This window comes from Phyllobates terribilis, unplaced genomic scaffold (assembly GCF_046119375.1).
Source record: "Phyllobates terribilis strain yellow unplaced genomic scaffold, ASM4611937v1 Scaffold_7__3_contigs__length_470593459, whole genome shotgun sequence".
In the NCBI taxonomy this organism is placed as follows: domain Eukaryota; kingdom Metazoa; phylum Chordata; class Amphibia; order Anura; family Dendrobatidae; genus Phyllobates; species Phyllobates terribilis.
Genome location: NW_027362767.1, coordinates 159,145,286 through 159,162,682, shown reverse-complemented (window position 1 = coordinate 159,162,682; position 17,397 = coordinate 159,145,286). Strand labels below are relative to the sequence as shown.

General features: G+C 47.7%; 1 protein-coding gene across 1 annotated transcript in view; it reads left to right on the top strand.

Moving 5' to 3' along the window:
- The first annotated feature begins 831 nt into the window (after positions 1-831).
- The window catches only part of LOC141153001 (SLAM family member 6-like), a 43,849-nt gene continuing 27,283 nt past the window's right edge, over positions 832-17,397 (top strand). Inside the window, exons 1-2 of the mRNA XM_073637671.1 lie at positions 832-1,018; positions 1,524-1,835. Of these exons, the coding sequence (XP_073493772.1) occupies positions 961-1,018; positions 1,524-1,835 (370 nt within the window). The 5' untranslated portion in view covers positions 832-960. The remainder of the gene's footprint in view (positions 1,019-1,523; positions 1,836-17,397) is intronic.

Sequence of the window (17,397 nt, the reverse complement as noted above, 5' to 3'; positions counted from 1 at the left end):
CGGGGTTCCATCAGGTGCTCCTAAACTACCTGAGGAAGAGCTGAACCCTCGTTCTGGTGAACGCAGCGCGACGTGGGAGGCTGTAAGCTGGACAGTGCAACCTGAGGAACTTAACAACTGTGAGTAAAGACTCGGATGACTGCACCGCACTGCCTCCGTCCATTATTTCATCTGCGTCATCTTCCCCCCCCCCGCACTACAACGCCCAGCGCAACCAACATACCTACATTGCCCTGGAGCTTGCTCTACCTGTGGAGAGCCACGCCATCCCTACTGCAGTTACATCAGCTTCAGAGGACTGCTCCGCAGCGGCGGCTCCCTTTAGCCGCAATCCACAGGTGGCATCACGAACTATTCCAAAAACCCCATATAAACCCAATTTCCCCTTTCTTTGTTGACCGCCCTGGGCCACGGACCAGGCCAGCCATCGTGATATCCTGTAGGGAAAGGGGGGGAGTGGAGACCTCCTAGGTTGATCTAATATCAACTTGTCTCCCTACGTCCCTATATTTGTTCCTCACCAATCGCCGAACAGGAAACCTAAACCCTGTAAATCCCTAGAGCTAGGCCCAGGATAGGGAAGGGAGGGGGTAATTACCCTGTGACCCACCCCCTTGTAAAAACCATAAAAATTAGAGCTGAATTAAAAAGTCCACATCTTTGGAACCGTATGCAGGACTTAAAAAAATCAATACATTTAATACTCACGGAAGCAACGGGAATAAAATAAGGGCAAACACTGGCCATTTTTGAGTTGGTGATTGGTCGTCTCTAAATGTATTTTCGGAGCTTTGTTAACACTTCTTTTTTTTACTTTCCTGCTGAAGGAAATAATATACGTAGAGGAAATAGCAGGGGGTGAGGGGAGAGCATTGACACTTTTAATCCGATTTCTATATATTAAGCAACAGTGTGATTAACTCTCTTTTGGGTTATTTTTTCCCACCACTTTCTGTGAAAATGAGATTGCTGCAAGTTCTCTGCACTGTCTTGATCACCATTCTATATAGTCGACCCAGTAAGTAACATTTACTTTTGTATGGTACGGGTATATAGGTTTCTAACTAGAATTAGCTTTTTGATGTTTGAGTATGTAGTGAGGTCCCATGTCTGAAATTAGTTTTGTGATATTGGATTGTCCCTCGGGACAGAGGTGCTTTGTGTCTGTTCCATCCTTCATGCCCTTTTCATGACTCTTTAGCCATATAGACAAGCCCTTTCTTACTCTTTCTCTTGGCTCGACATATCCTGAGATGTGAGACTCGAGTTAATCAGCTTTGAAAAAAAAACAAACATGATTTTGTGATACTCTGTCAGGAGATGTCCATGATGTGTGGTCAACCCATAGAGGTGGTTTTGTTAGTGTGGCGCAATCATTTATTGAGTTTATATACTAAGTCTTTAGTTTTTGGCCACCAGTAGTTAAGTCGATGAGATTGCCCAGGGTTGTCCATTTGATTTACCGTAGGTGCCATTAATACATTTAGAAGCTTGCACTGACCTTGAATATTTCCTGTTCACAGCATTATGCAGTGATGTCTGCTCCGGTGTACTTAATATTCCAGCAACCGAGGGAGAAAATATAATTCTACCAATAAATGAGACAGAAGTAAAGGAAATTTCTTGGATATTGGGTGGATATCATATCGTCACGACCAAACCGGGTAATGAGTGCAGTGTTAAGAATCGCAGATTGATTGAACGGTTACAAGGTACAGACCAGGGATCCTTGAAGATTAATGACGTACGTATGGAGGACCAAGGAGAATATTCTGCAACTGTGTTCAAGCAGAAGAATAATCATTGTCTCCAGCACTTTCAAGTCAAAATTTACCGTAAGTTAAAAAGCAAAGAGAGACCAAGAGATGGAGGAAGGGTGGTGTAGCCGAGAGGAAGTGGGTTCACATGACTGTTTGGATTTCAATATCCAGCCTGACCGGCAGCGGTCCTGATGTGAGACCCCTGCCTTTTATATGCCTATGAGGCTGTTAGCTCAGCCAGGAGACCCATCGGTCAGGCTCGGCACTCCAGTCTCAGCACAGTCTGGGTTTCAAGGATCGGAGAATTTGGCCTTATGCTGCAATTTGGAAGGAGAAGGGGCTACAATCTACTTGGGGATGAAAGAGGGAAGGAATAAATGATGGATGAGGAGGAGGAGCACAGAGGGACAAAGTGAAGTAAAAAAAAGGATGTAAAGGGCAGAAAGAAATGATAGAATGAAGAAGTAGAAGATGAAGAAACAAAGGGTAATGACTAGTAATGAGCGAGCACTAAAATTCTCGGGTGCTCGTTGCTCGGGTCAAGCAACGAGCCCAATGTAAGTCTATGGGAAACTCGAGCATTTTTCCAGCGCCCCCCCCATCCCCTCGGCGGTCGGTAGAGGGCCTAAAAATTGCCCAAATTGATGGGAACAGTGCTCAAATGACATGGGAACAGCATGGGGAAGATGCCTGGAAGCATTTCTGACTCCCAGGTCACTGCTGTCAACAATGTTGTCAGAGTATTACGCCACTTTTACAGACTCACAAAAAAACATACAAAAACGAAACCAAAATGGATTAAGGAACATCCTTTCCAGGGTAATAACTTGTATATAAGGCAAAATAAATAACCAAAAACAAAAATACTCCTCCACACCTTGGGCTATGTTCACATGTATCGTTTTTGATGCGTTTTTGCACTTTTGTATTGCTTTCAATGGCGAAAAAAACATTTACCAGTAAATGTCATTTGAAAATTTTACTACCTTATCTGGCCTTGTGGTGTGTGAGACATGATCAGACACAACCTGTTTCATTTATGAAGGAGGGACTCTGAAAGTCACAAAGCCTATTTTTATAGGGCCATTAACTATTCTTAAAGGGCCAGCCGTCGGCCCTTGCTATTGTTAGAGAGCCATCAGCTGGCTATACTTTGTTGTTCCCATTATTAAGGAGCGAGTCTTCTAAACTGTTATAGTGCATGCAGTGACTGCAACGGCTGCCTAAATTTAGGAATAACCCCAATACCAATTTAAAGACACATACAGGAGGGCCTCTGTAACAAAATGTTCTCTTTATAAAGGAGCGGGTCTGCTATATAGTTACAGGGTATGCAGTGAGTACAACAGCTGCCAAAATTTGGGAAAAACCCCAATAACAATGTAAAGACACATAGAGGTGGGCCTGAGTGACGAGTACGATATGTTCCCATTAGAAAGGAGCGGGTCTGCTATACAGTTATAGGGTATGCAGTGAGTCCAACGGCTGCCAAAATTTGGGAAAAACCCCAATAACAATTTAAAGACAAATAGAGGTAACGAGTACGACATGTTCCCATTAGAAAGGAGCGGGTTTGCTATTGTAACAGGTGTGTCAGAAGTGACAGTCACCCTGCAGTTGGTTTCAGGAGACCTCTGCGTTTGGCATTACAGACATCTTCTTAGAGGCTGTCTTTAGGACCCAGCGGCTACCTTCCTCTGGCTAATTAACACCCTGCCTGGGTGTATAAGTACCTGCTGTGCTTCAGAGGAAGGTGCCGGCGATATTCATTACTTCTTGTGAAGGCTTAGCAAGAGCAGTACTTCGTCCTCTCTGAAGCATGAACATATATGCGCATTTGTCTGGAGTTGTCTTAAGCTAAGCAGTTTCCACCTGTTTGTGTATCCTTGTTGCCTATAGTGTTTAGTGGAGATTGACTAGTGCTCATCTCCTCCCTTCCCTAGCCATAGCGATACACCAGGGAAAGACAGGGCGAGGCACGAGTGCGGCGATTGGTGAAGAGCCAATACAGGGACGTTAGGGGAGACAGGGTGACGCTGGATCAACCTAGGAGGTCTTCACTTCCCCCTTTTTCCTAGAGTCTGGGCTCCCTTTCCCACTTCCCTTTGTGTTGCACTAAGTCTTTCCCACACCGTGCATGACATTATCGCCCAGCAAGCACATTTTGAAAAGGGGGGAAAAAAAATTACACTTTTGTTTTTTCTGCGTTTTTCGGTGTCTACCTTTTTTTTCTCTTTCCTCCCTTGGTATGGGTTCAGTTGCAGAGCGGCTTCACAGTCTGTCTCTGGAGGTGAAGGACCTCCGCTGTAAGCATCAGCAGCAGCGACAGGTCGCCAATATGGGGGTCTCTGCAGGTAGGCCTGCCCAGCCTGAACCCAAGGATGCCCCCAGGACAGGATTTCTGGAGGTAGGGACAAGTTTTTTTGTATTCAAGGAGCCCTGCAAACTGTATTTTAAACTTCGTCCCTATTCCTCCAGAAATGAGGAGCAACAGGTTGGAATTGTAATCTCTCTACTGCAGGGTCGTGGGCGTTTTCTTTATCGCAGGACTCGGTTTGTCTCCAGTCTGTGAAGGTTTTTTTTGGGGCTCTGGCCCTTATCTATGATGACCCTGACCAAGTCGCTTTGGCTAAGTCTAGGCTACGTCGCCTTCAGCAGGGGAATCGGTCAGTGCAGACGTACAGTTCGAAATTCCGTAGATGGGCAACGGATTCCAAATGGAATGACTCAGCCCTTAGAAGTCAATTTTGTGAGGGGCTTACTGAAAAGTTGAAAGATGCCTTGGCAGTATATGAAACCCCTCAGTCCTGGAGGCTGCCATGTCGTTGGCCATACATCTTGATAGACGCCTTCTTGTCGGGGTTGTGTATCTCTTTTGGGGGTGTGGTCTGGGGGTGAACCAGTCCTGGGTGAGGTGGAGGAACCCATGCAGTTAGGGGGTGTCTCTGCATCATACATCTCCTCGGAGATTCACAAGAAAAAATGCATATTTTTTTGTGGGAAAAAGGGACATTTTGTTGGTACCTGTCCTTCAATTCCTAAACAAAAGGAGACTCGATTTAACTCTTGGTAGTCTGGAGTTTGATAAACAAGGGGTGCATTTGTGGCCAAACTGCAGTTCCCGCTTTGTTCTGACAGCAGAGGTAGTGCTAGAGAGCAAAACCGAGAAAATTTCTGTGTTTGTTGACAGTGGAGCCGGAGTCAGCATGGTTGATGCTGAGTTTGTGAAAACTCATGGTCTTGCTAGCTGTACTGTAGATAAACCTATTTCCATTTTTGTCATTGACTCCACTTGCCACTTGCACAGAAAGCATTTACTCAGATTGTACATAATGTAAAACTGAGGGTGGGATCAGTTCATTGTGAAATAATCCCTTGCTATGTCCTGGACAATCTACCCACACTTATTGTTTTGGGTATTCCGTGGCTTGTTAAACATAACCTGTTGGTGGATTGGAAAGCCGGGGAGATTATTAAATGGGGAGATTACTGCCATGAGAACTGTTTAGATATTTCCCTTGCTACTGTCTCTACGGAAATATTACCTGCTTTTCTGTCTGGTTTTGAGGACGTTTTTTCTGAGAGGGGTGTCAGGATTATCATGCTTATGACTGTCCTATTAACCTGACCCCCGGACCTAAACTACCGAAGTCCAGAGTGTATAATCTTTCTGGCCCTGAGAAACAAGCCATGAAGGATTTCATTGTGGAAAATCTGGAGAAGGGACATATCAAACCCTCATCTTCATCTGTGGCGGCAGGATTCTTCTTTGTGAAGAAAAAAGATAGCGGTCTACGTCCCTATTTAGATTTCCAGGAATTAAATCAAATTACTATCCGTGATCCATACTCTCTTCCTCTGATTACTTATTTGTTCAGACAGGTTGTGGGAGCTAAGGTACTCTTCAAGTTGGATTTAAGAGGAGCCTACAATTTGGTTAGAATCAGAGAAGGGGATGAATGGAAAACAGCGTTCAATATCCCGGAAGGATATTTCGAGAGTTTAGCTATGCCTTTTGGTTTGACCAATGCCCTGCGGTATTCCAGCATTTCATAAATTATATTTTTCACCATTTGGTGGGGAGGTTTGTGGTGGTCTATCTGGATGATGTTTTGGTTTACTCACCTGATTTTGAGACTCATCAGGGGCATGTTAACCAGGTGCTCCAGATATTAAGGGATAACAACCTTTATGCCAAACTGGAAAAAGGTGTTTTTGCTGTTCATGAGGTGCAGTTTTTGGGGTACTTTTTGTCATCTTCGGGTTTTCGGATGGATCCGGAACCTGAAAGCTCTACAACGCTTTCCGGGCTTTACTAATTTTTACCGGAAATTCATCCAAAATTAATCTGTAATTGTGAAACTCCTTACTGACATGACAAATATGGGGTCTAATTTTTCCAAATGGTCAGATTCCACCCTCCAGGCTTTTTAATAATTTTGCCACTGTCAGTCAACCCAATGTTTCCCAAACCTTTATTGTGGGGGTTGATGCGTGGGATGTCGGGATTGGGTCTGTGTTGTCTCAGGGTCCGTCCCCTGGTAAATGGCGTCTGTGAAGGAATGTACTAGAGGGACCCCGCAAAATTCCAGCGCTGCCACCAATGTGAAGAAACGACACCAGGGGGCCCCACAGAATCCCGCTGTCGCTGCTTCTTCCTGTGGATCCACACCCCGCCACCCGCCTGACGTCACACTACGCCAGACAGAGCACGGGATACGGATCTACCCTTTGCAACAACGTGATGTTCCGCATCCCCTCAAGGACGCGTAAGGTCAAATCGGCACAGTTCTACGTCGTCACCTCCTGTCCACACGGGTACAGAGAGGCACCAGGGGGTGGGACAAGGTGGTCCACTCAGTGGCTGACATGGCCCCACACTCTCCCACACTCCTGACAGGCTGAGAGGCTCCTTCACTACTCCAGTGAGGCAGAGCCTTGTCGGCCTGGATTGAGTTGCCACCAGTTTCTATTTGATATAACAGACTTATATCGGGCTAGAAACCAGCCCGGTAGCGCGTCGTTGGACCGAACAACAGACATGAGGTTCGTGGCTCGAGATAAAAGACCAGCCCAAGATTAAATTATATATTTAATAGGCATAAGGGCTCACTAAACAATCTACAATATACATCAGGGTTATATATACAGTGGTCAGAGTTACAAATACAAAAGCAGGGTACATAAATCATAACAGATCTTAAAGTCAATTACCGGTTAGATGGAAAGCATAGCTCGGGGGTTGGGCGAACACATGGGGAAGAATGTGTGCCCTGCTTGGTTGCTAGACTTGTCCCTCACGTCTGCATGTCACGAGCTTCCCCAGGAAAAAGACAATAGGCTTTTGCTACACAGACCTTCCAACCCTCTGGGAACTCCCACTACCTGCCCCCTGTTTAGCCCATGTCTCCACCACCTGTTCCTTCCTGGCTAAGAGACTCCCAGAACTAACGTGGCCCATACCTCCTTACTGGATGGTCCCAGGGAACCGGTTCTGTTGTCAGCAGACCCGGCCGGGCCCCTGCTACGTGTGGGTACCAAACACAGCAGTTGTAGGAGGTTACAAAAGGCTGGGACGTGTATCTCCTCGTCCCTATGTGCTAGAGTGGGCTAGGATGCAGTCTGGCATTCGCTATCTTCCCCTGAGCTAGAAAATCCATTTTGTGAAGAGCTGGGACATATAGTTCTTCCACAGCTCGGTATTGAAGTATAGTACCCTACACAACATAGCACATGTTGAGAACAAAGAGAGGATCTTGGCAGGGAGCCTGCCTGTCAGCTCAGCTCACAGCTGCCAGGGGAGGGGGATTTCTCACCCCCCTTTGCTGGCTGCTAAGGAATTCAAGAGAGTTGGATTACACTATGCCTGGAGACCTGACAACCAGGGTACATGTGATTATTCTAGAATATTCTTCACAGTGTCCATGCGCCTTCTTTTCTAAAAAATTGTTTACGGCTGAGAGAAATTATGACGTGAGTAAAAAGGAACTTTTGGCGATCAAATTGGCATTCGAAGAATGTCAACATTGGTTGGAGGGGGCTGTCCATCCTATTCTAGAATATTCTTCACAGCGTCCATGCGCCTTCTTTTCTAAAAAATTGTCTTCGGCTGAGAGAAATTATGACGTGAGTAAAAAGGAACTTTTGGCGATCAAATTGGCGCTCGAAGAATGTCGACATTGGTTGGAGGGGGCTGTCCATCCTATTACTGTTATTACTGACCATAAGAACCTGTCATATCTCCAGTGAGATAAAAGTCTCAACCCTAGGCAACCCAGATGGTCCCTGTTTTTTACTAGGTTCAATTTTGTTGTCACTTTTCGTCCAGGGGTCAAAAATGTCAAGTCTGATGCTTTTTCCCGGAACTTTCCTGGTGGTGGTGAACATGAGAACCCTGCCACAATATTACAGAAAGGGGTCGTCATTTCGGGACTGTATCCTGAACTGGAGGGTGAGGTGTTCGAGGCTCAAAGGGATGTCCCTGCCTCCTGCCTTTCAAGAAAGTTATTTGTACCATCTAATCTGCAAAGTAATAATTAAGGAACATCATAACTCTGTGCTTGCTGGGCATCCAGGTGGTAAGGCAACTGCGCACCTCCTCTCTTGTCGTTTTTGGTGGCCAGGGTTGCATCGGGATGTGATTGAACACGTAGCTGCTTGTAGTATTTGCACGCATTCTAAGGTTTCGCATACCTGTCCGTCTGGTACGCTCCTTCCGCTACCTATCTGTAGTAGGCCATGGATACACTTTTCCTTGGATTTTATTACTGACCTACCAGTTTCTGCAGGGAAAATGGTGGTTTTTGTGGCTGTAGATAGGTTCAGTAAAATGGTTCACTTTGTAGCATTGCCTGCACTTCCAAATGCCAATACACTTCCTCAGGTGTTCATAAATGAGATTGTGAAGCTTCACAGGGTTCCCTCCGATGTGGTGTCAGATTGGGGGGGGACTCAGTTTGTTTCCAAGTTCTGGCAGGCATTCTGTTCTTGACTGTGGGTGCAGCCGTCCTTTTCCTCTGCCTTCCACCCTCAGTCGAATGGACAGACCGAGCATGGCAATCAGAATTTGGAGACCTCCCTCAGGTGTTTCGTCTCCGAAAATCAGGAGGATTGAGCATCCTAATTACCGCTGGCAGAATTTGCCATTAATAATCGTCAAGAATCCACTGGCAGGTCACCGTTCTTTGGTGCATACAGTTATCACCCACAGTTTGGTACCTTTAGTAGGGGAGGAGCTTCGGGAGTTCCTGAGGAGGAACGGTTTGCTTCGTCGCTCTCCTCGGTAAGGCATGGTGTTCTGAGTAATTTAAAGATCATGGGAGATAGGTATAAATGTATGGCTGACAGAAAATAATTGCCAGGTCCGGACCTGAATGTGAATGATTTTGAGTGGTTTTCTACCAGGAATATAAGATTGAAAGGTCCTTCTTGGAAGCTGGAACCTAGATTTATTGGTCCCTATAAAATAACAGCCGTCATTAACCCAGTAGCGTTTTGTCTTGAACTTCCTCAGGCCCTTAAGGTCCACAATGTTGAGCCCTCACCTCTACCACCGCCCCCAGTAATGGTTGATGGCAATCTCGATTTGCAGATTTCGAGGATTGTAGATTCACGTCTTCAACATCCTTCTCTACAATACTTGGTGCACTGGAAAGGCTGTGGTCCAGAGAAGAGGATGTGGGTTTCAGCGTCAGAAGTGAACGCTCCCAAGTTGGGTCGCTCATTCCACACTTCTTATCCTGAGAAACCCAGTCCTGAGTATCCAGGGGCCACTCGTAAAAGAGTGGGTATTGTCACGGGTGTGTCAGAAGTGACAGACAGTCACCCTGCAGTTGGTTGCAGGAGATCTCTGCATTTGGCATTACAGACATGTTCTTAGAGGCTGTCTCTAGGACCCAGCGGCTACCTTCCTCTGACTAATTAACACCATGCCTGGGTGTATAAGTACCTGCTGTGTTTCAGAGGAATGTGCCGGCGATATACATTACTTCTTGTGAAGGCTTAGCAAGAGCAGTACTTCGTCCTCTCTGGAGCTTGAGGACGTATGCGCATTTGTCTAGAGTCGTCTAAAGCTAGGCAATTTCCCACTGTTTGTGTACCCTTGATGTGTAGTGGAGATCGACTAGTGGTCATCTCCTCCCTTACCTAGCCATAGCCATATGCTAGGGAAAGACAGGGCGAGGCACATGTGTGGCGATTGGTGAAGAGCCAATACAGGGATGTTAGGGGAGACAGGGTGATGCTAGATCAACCTAGGAGGTCTCCACTTCCCCCCTTTCCCTAGAGTCTGGGCTCCCTTTCCCTCTTCCCTTTCTGTTGTACTAAGTCTTTCCCACACCTTGTGTGACAGCTATACAGTTATAGGGTATGCAGTGAGTACTACGGCTGCCAAAATTTGGGAAAAACCCCAATAACAATTTAAAGACACATAGAGGTGGGCCACAGTAATGACATGTTCCCATTATAAAGTAGCGGGTCTGCTATACAGTTATAGGGTATGCAATGAGTACAACGGCTGCCAAAATTTAGGAAAAACCCCAATAACAATTTAATGACACATAGAGGTGGGCAATAGTAATGACATGTTCCCATTAGAAAGGAGCAGGTCAGCTTTACAGTTATAAGGTGTGCAGTGAGCACAATGGCTGCCAAAATTTAGGAAAAAGTCCAATAACAATTTAAAGACACATAGAGGTGGGCCTCAGTAATGAGTACGACATGTTCTCATTAGAAGGGAGCGGGTCCCCCATACTGTTTTTGCATATGCTGTGACTGCAATGGCTGCCAAAACATTTGGAGGCACTCCAATGCCCCTTGCAAGAGACGTAGAGGAGGGCCTCCTGAAAACAATGTTCCCATTATTACGAAGTGGGTCTCCCATACTGTTTGCCTATGCAGTGAATGCAACGGTTGCCAAAAATTTGGAGGCACTCAAATGCCCCTTGCAAGAAACGTAGAGGAGGTGATATGTAGTGTTGAGCCACCCCCGTAGTGTTTGAGTTCGGTTCGGTTCGTCGAACACCCGTGTGTTCGCCGAACTGTTCGTCGAACTGTTCGTCGAACACCTTCGAACACCGTTAAAACCAATGGCAGGCAAACAAAAACACATAGAAACACATAGAAAACACCTTCAAAGGTGTCCAAAAGCTGACAAACTGCTCAGAAGACACAACTAACACATGGAAAAGTGACAAGTACATATAGTCATGCGAAAAGAAAAGAGGTGGAGGAGTAAAAGGAGGGGGAGACACAGATATAGGCATGTCATGCCCTTCTAAAATCCAAAAAGTGAGAAGCCGACACGTTCAGTCCGCTCCTGCCCGTGCCACCTCCGTGTCGCCTGGTTTGTGCCAGAGCCGCGGTGAACCCTGACGGCCAGCCCCCCTCTCCCAATACTGGTGCCTGTCCGCTGATGGGTCGAGCGAGCCCCCCTGTGGTGGAGGCAGCTCTAAGCTTTTTAATTTAAATTGTCTTTCTAATTTGAATGAATACACTTTAAATCCATTTACAAGGATCTATTGGAGGGCAAGTCTCATGCCAGCAGCCGCGTAATTCCAGCTCCAGTAGCGTCCACTAAAGCTGCTGCAGTTAAAAAGCTTTTATAAGGATCGAGCTCGGCTGTCCACCGCAAGGCATCCTACTGCCAGTCCCAGCCTCTATGCCTTGGGGTGCCTCCTGATGCTCTTCACTGAGTATCCCGTGGTCCCGAAGCATTTCTTTGAAAAAATGAAGTGTCCAAACTACAGGTGGTGTAGCTTGCTTAACAGCCGGGATAATCCGCTGACTAGCAGACACTGCTACTAGGCACAAAGTATTTCCTGGGCTAGATGCAGTTAAAAATTTGTAATTAGATACTCTCGTTGGATGCTGAGAAAGCATTCCATAGAGTCTCCTGGCACGCCATATATGATTCTCTTAAAAAGCTTGGGGTAGGGGTCTAGGGGACCCTTTTATAGCCAAAATCACGGCCCTGTATCACAATACGTCACCTAGGCTGAAGATAAATGGAACTGTAGCACCCTGAGGGCTCGGTTGCTACAGAGGTATTGCACCTCACCCAGAGGTGTGATATCTCACTCTCAGGTAAGGATGGAGTGTGGATCAGGACCCGACACTTGCATGCATTACACCACATTGCCGTGGGGCAGGGCGACCAATATGCCTCTGAGATGGGCACGACAGTCCCTGTCCCTGGCTGGAGTGGGGGGAGGGAACACTGAGGAAGGGGAACCCTGTAGTGCAGGAGCAGGGAGGAAGCAGTTCCTGGGTGCATTGAGAAGGGAGTATAAAAGGTGGGCACCATCTTAGTTCAGTGCAGAGAAGTCTGAGCAGAAGTGGCAGGGAGCAGGGGCTCTGCATGAGCTCTGCTCCGGAGGCGGGCCTAGTAACAGAGGCCCAGGCCTGGAAGAGGGAGAAGGAAGGAAGAGGAGCGGAGAAGGCTCCAGGAACGAGGAATGAAGGGATCCCAGGGGTGCGGACGGGCGAGTCGCCACCGCACGCCCGAATCCACCTGCGTGGAGGGGTCAGGCCAAAGGGGGAGACCGGTCCCCGAAACTAGTGGAGGCAGGAAACGACCCTCAGCTAGAAACCGGAGGCTGTGACATTTTATGTGGCGCAGCCCCTCGCTACACCCGCTAGGAAGGCACCACATAGGGTCAGGGAAACTGGCGCCAACTTTACCAAGAGAAGGCCCGAGGCAGCCGGACAGAAGGGTTGGTAAGAAAGGCCAGACAAAGGACACACAAAGGGGGTCCTGTGAAGCGCTCCAAAGTTATCTGGGAGTTGTCTGAGCCCCTCACCTGGTGAGCACAGTACGACGTGGGCAGCCGTTACCTGCAGACGTGGTCTGGATAATAAGAACTGTGAGTAAAGGCCCTGGACTGCATCACTGACTCCGTGTCGTTACTGCTGCTGCCCTGCACCATCACCCCCATCCTCCGCATACACTGCCCTGAGGCTATACTCCTCCCGTGGGGAGTTATGCTACGCTCTGCTGCACCCACAACACCAGCCTCAGCGGTCTGCCCTGTAGCGGCGGTTCACTCTGACCGCAATCCACGGGTGGCGTAGTCGGACATTTAAACATCAAAACCACATAAATAGTTCCGCCACTGGTTTGACCACCCTGAGCCACGGAACCGGGTCGCCGCCATGAAGACTACAACCACCAGCATCCACCAAAAAGGGTCTGGCTCCGGGTGTCCCAAGGCCCAGGGGGTGCATCAAAACATTTTCATCACCTTTCACAATCACCAATGGGACAAGGCAGGGATGTCCTCTGTCCCCTCTCTTATACATCCTAGTGACGGAGCACCTGCTCTCATCAATTCGCCATAACCCCAATATTAGGTGGATTGAGGTGGGAGGCACCGAGTACAAGTGCTCTCTATTTGCTGATGATGTCCTAGTATATATCACTCAATCACATATATCCATCCATGCTGTTATGGCTGAAATAGATCACTTTGTTACATGGTCAAATTTTAAAATCAATGCAGCGAAGTCTGAGGCCCTCGATGTCTCCCTCCCCAAATCCATACAGGATTCCATCCAGTCCAACTTTCCCTTTGCCTGGCCCTCACAGGGTATCAAATACTTAGGAATTCCTATTCATAGAGACCTCTCCCATCTATGTTATCTTAATTTTGGGCCCTTTATTGAACAACTCCATACAGACCACGGTTGGCAAGTTAGAACTGTAAGACTCACTACGTGAACCACTGGTGTTTTGTGGAAAAGCACATGTACACTGTGTTCCAAATTATTATGCAAAAAGTGTTTAGGAGTGATAAGGGAAGAATTTGTTTGTTTGTCAGTTAAACTCATTGATGGTGATGTGTGTCAGGGCTCTTTATATCACTGTAAGCAATTGCAGACACCTGTGCTAATTAGTTTGGCAGGTGTGTCCAATGAAAGGCAAGACTACGTAAGAAGGCTGTCTCACATTATTAAGCAGCCTACATTTTCTGCCAAAATGGGAAAGAAAAAGGATGTGTCGGCTGCTGAGAAGCAACAAATTGTGGAGTGTTTAGGTCAAGGCATGACTACAATCAACATTGTGCGATGATCAGGATGAAGTGTCTTGGCAATCAAGAAGTATGTAGATGATTCACAGTACACACGTGTGCGTGCTGATAAGGGCAAATTGAGGACTCTTTCCTACAGGCAATTACGTCAGGTTAAAAGAGCAGCGGCAAAAAAGCCTTGTCATAGCAGCAGACAAGTTTTTGAAGCTGCTGGTGCCTCCAACGTCCCCCGAACAACAAGATGCAGGGTCCTTCAGAGGTTTGCAGCTGTGCATACGCCATCCTGTCGACTAGTGTTGAGCCACCCCCGTAGTGTTCGAGTTCGGTTCGGTTCGTCGAACACCCGTGTGTTCGTCGAACTGTTCGTCGAACTGTTCGTCGAACACCTTCGAACACCGTTAAAACCAATGGCAGGCAAACAAAAACACATAGAAAACACCTTCAAAGGTGTCCAAAAGCTGACAAACTGCTCAGAAGACACAACTAACACATGGAAAAGTGACAAGTACATATAGTCATGCGAAAAGAAAAGAGGTGGAGGAGTAAAAGGAGGGGGAGACACAGATATAGGCATGTCATGCCCTTCTAAAATCCAAAAAGTGAGAAGCCGACACGTTCAGTCCGCTCCTGCCCATGCCACCTCCGTGTCGCCGGGTTTGTGCCAGAGCCGCGGTGAACCCTGACGGTCAGCCCCCCTCTCCCAATACTGGTGCCTGTCCGCTGGTCGGTCGAGCGAGCCCCCCTGTGGTGGAGGCAGCTCTAAGCTTTTTAATTTAAATTGTCTCTCTAATTTGAATAAATACACTTTAAATCCATTTACAAGGATCTATTGGAGGGCAAGTCTCATGCCAGCAGCCGCGTAATTCCAGCTCCAGTAGCGTCCACTAAAGCTGCTGCAGTTAAAAAGCTTTTATAAGGATCGAGCTCGGCTGTCCACCGCAAGGCATCCTACTGCCAGTCCGAGCCCATATGCCTTGGGGTGCCTCCTGATGCTCTTCACTGAGTATCCCGTGGTCCCGAAGCATTTCCTTTGAAAAAATGAAGTGTCCAAACTACAGGTGGTGTAGCTTGCTTAACAGCCGGGATAATCCGCTGACTAGCAGACCCTGCTACTAGGCACAAAGTATTTCCTGGGCTAGATGCAGTTAAAAATTTGTAATTAGATACTCTCGTTGGATGCTGAGAAAGCATTCCATAGAGTCTCCTGGCACGCCATATATGATTCTCTTAAAAAGCTTGGGGTAGGGGTCTAGGGGACCCTTTTATAGCCAAAATCACGGCCCTGTATCGCAATACGTCACCTAGGCTGAAGATAAATGGAACTGTAGCACCCTGAGGGCTCGGTTGCTACAGAGGTATTGCACCTCACCCAGAGGTGTGATATCTCACTCTCAGGTAAGGATGTAGTGTGGATCAGGACCCGACACCTGCATGCATTACACCACATTGCCGTGGGACAGGGCGACCAATATGCCCCTGAGATGGGCACGACAGTCCCTGTCCCTGGCTGGAGTGGGGGGAGGGAACACTGAGGAAGGGGAACCCTGTAGTGCAGGAGCAGGGAGGAAGCAGTTCCTGGGTGCATTGAGAAGGGAGTATAAAAGGTGGGCACCATCTTAGTTCAGTGCAGAGAAGTCTGAGCAGAAGTGGCAGGGAGCAGGGGCTCTGCATGAGCTCTGCTCCGGAGGCGGGCCTAGTAACAGAGGCCCAGGCCTGGAAGAGGGAGAAGGAAGGAAGAGGAGCGGAGAAGGCTCCAGGAACGAGGAACGGAGGGATCTCAAGGGTGCGGACGGGCGAGTCGCCACCGCACGCCCGAATCCACCTGCGTGGAGGGGTCAGGCCAAAGGGGGAGACCGGTCCCCGAAACTAGTGGAGGCAGGAAACGACCCTCAGCTAGAAACAGGAGGCTGTGAAATATTATGTGGCGCAGCCCCTCGCTACACCCGCTAGGAAGGCACCACATAGGGTCAGGGAAACTGGCGCCAAGTTTACCAAGAGGAGGCCCGAGGCAGCCGGACAGAAGGGTTGGTAAGAAAGGCCAGACAAAGGACACACAAAGGGGGTCCTGTGAAGCACTCCAAAGTTATCTGGGAGTTGTCTGAGCCCCTCACCTGGTGAGCACAGTACGACGTGGGCAGCCGTTACCTGCAGACGTGGTCTGGATAATAAGAACTGTGAGTAAAGGCCCTGGACTGCATCACTGACTCCGTGTCATTACTGCTGCTGCCCTGCACCATCACCCCCATCCTCCGCATACACTGCCCTGAGGCTATACTCCTCCCGTGGGGAGTTATGCTACGCTCTGCTGCACCCACAACACCAGCCTCAGCGGTCTGCCCTGGAGCGGCGGTTCACTCTGACCGCAATCCACGGGTGGCGTAGTCGGACATTTAAACATCAAAACCACATAAATAGTTCCGCCACTGGTTTGACCGCCCTGAGCCACGGAACCGGGTTGCCGCCACGGAGACTACAACCACCAGCATCCACCAAAAAGGGTCCGGCTCCGGGTGTCCCAAGGCCCAGGGGGCGCGTCAGAACATTTTCATCACCTTTCACAATCACCAATGGGACAAGGCAGGGATGTTCTCTGTCCCCTCTCTTATACATCCTAGTGATGGAGCACCTGCTCTCATCAATTCGCCATAACCCCAATATTAGGTGGATTGAGGTGGGAGGCACCGAGTACAAGTGCTCTCTATTTGCTGATGATGTCCTAGTATATATCACTCAATCACATATATCCATCCATGCTGTTATGGCTGAAATAGATCACTTTGTTACATGGTCAAATTTTAAAATCAATGCAGCGAAGTCTGAGGCCCTCGATGTCTCCCTCCCCAAATCCATATAGGATTCCATCCAGTCCAACTTTCCCTTTGCCTGGCCCTCACAGGGTATCAAATACTTAGGAATTACTATTCATAGAGACCTCTCCCATCTATGTTACCTTAATTTTGGGCCCTTTATTGAACAACTCCATACAGACCACGGTTGGCAAGTTAGAACTGTAAGATTCACTACGTGAACCACTGGTGTTTTGTGGAAAAGCACATGTACACTGTGTTCCAAATTATTATGCAAAAAGTGTTTAGGAGTGATAAGGGAAGAATTTGTTTGTTTGTCAGTTAAACTCATTGATGGTAATGTGTGTCAGGGCTCTTTATATCATTGTAAGCAATTGCAGACACCTGTGCTAATTAGTTTGGCAGGTGTGTCCAATGAAAGGCAAGACTACTTAAGAAGGCTGTCTCACATTATTAAGCAGCCTACATTTTCTGCCAAAATGGGAAAGAAAAAGCATGTGTCGGCTGCTGAGAAGCAACAAATTGTGGAGTGTTTAGGTCAAGGCATGACTACAATCAACATTGTGCGATGATCAGGATGAAGTGTCTTGGCAATCAAGAAGTATGTAGCTGATTCACAGTACACACGTGTGCGTGCTGATAAGGGCAAATTGAGGAATCTTTCTTACAGGCAATTACGTCAGGTTGAAAGAGCAGCGGCAAAAAAGCCTTGTCATAGCAGCAGACAAGTTTTTGAAGCTGCTTGTGCCTCCAACGTCCCCCGAACAACAAGATGCAGGGTCCTTCAGAGGTTTGCAGCTGTGC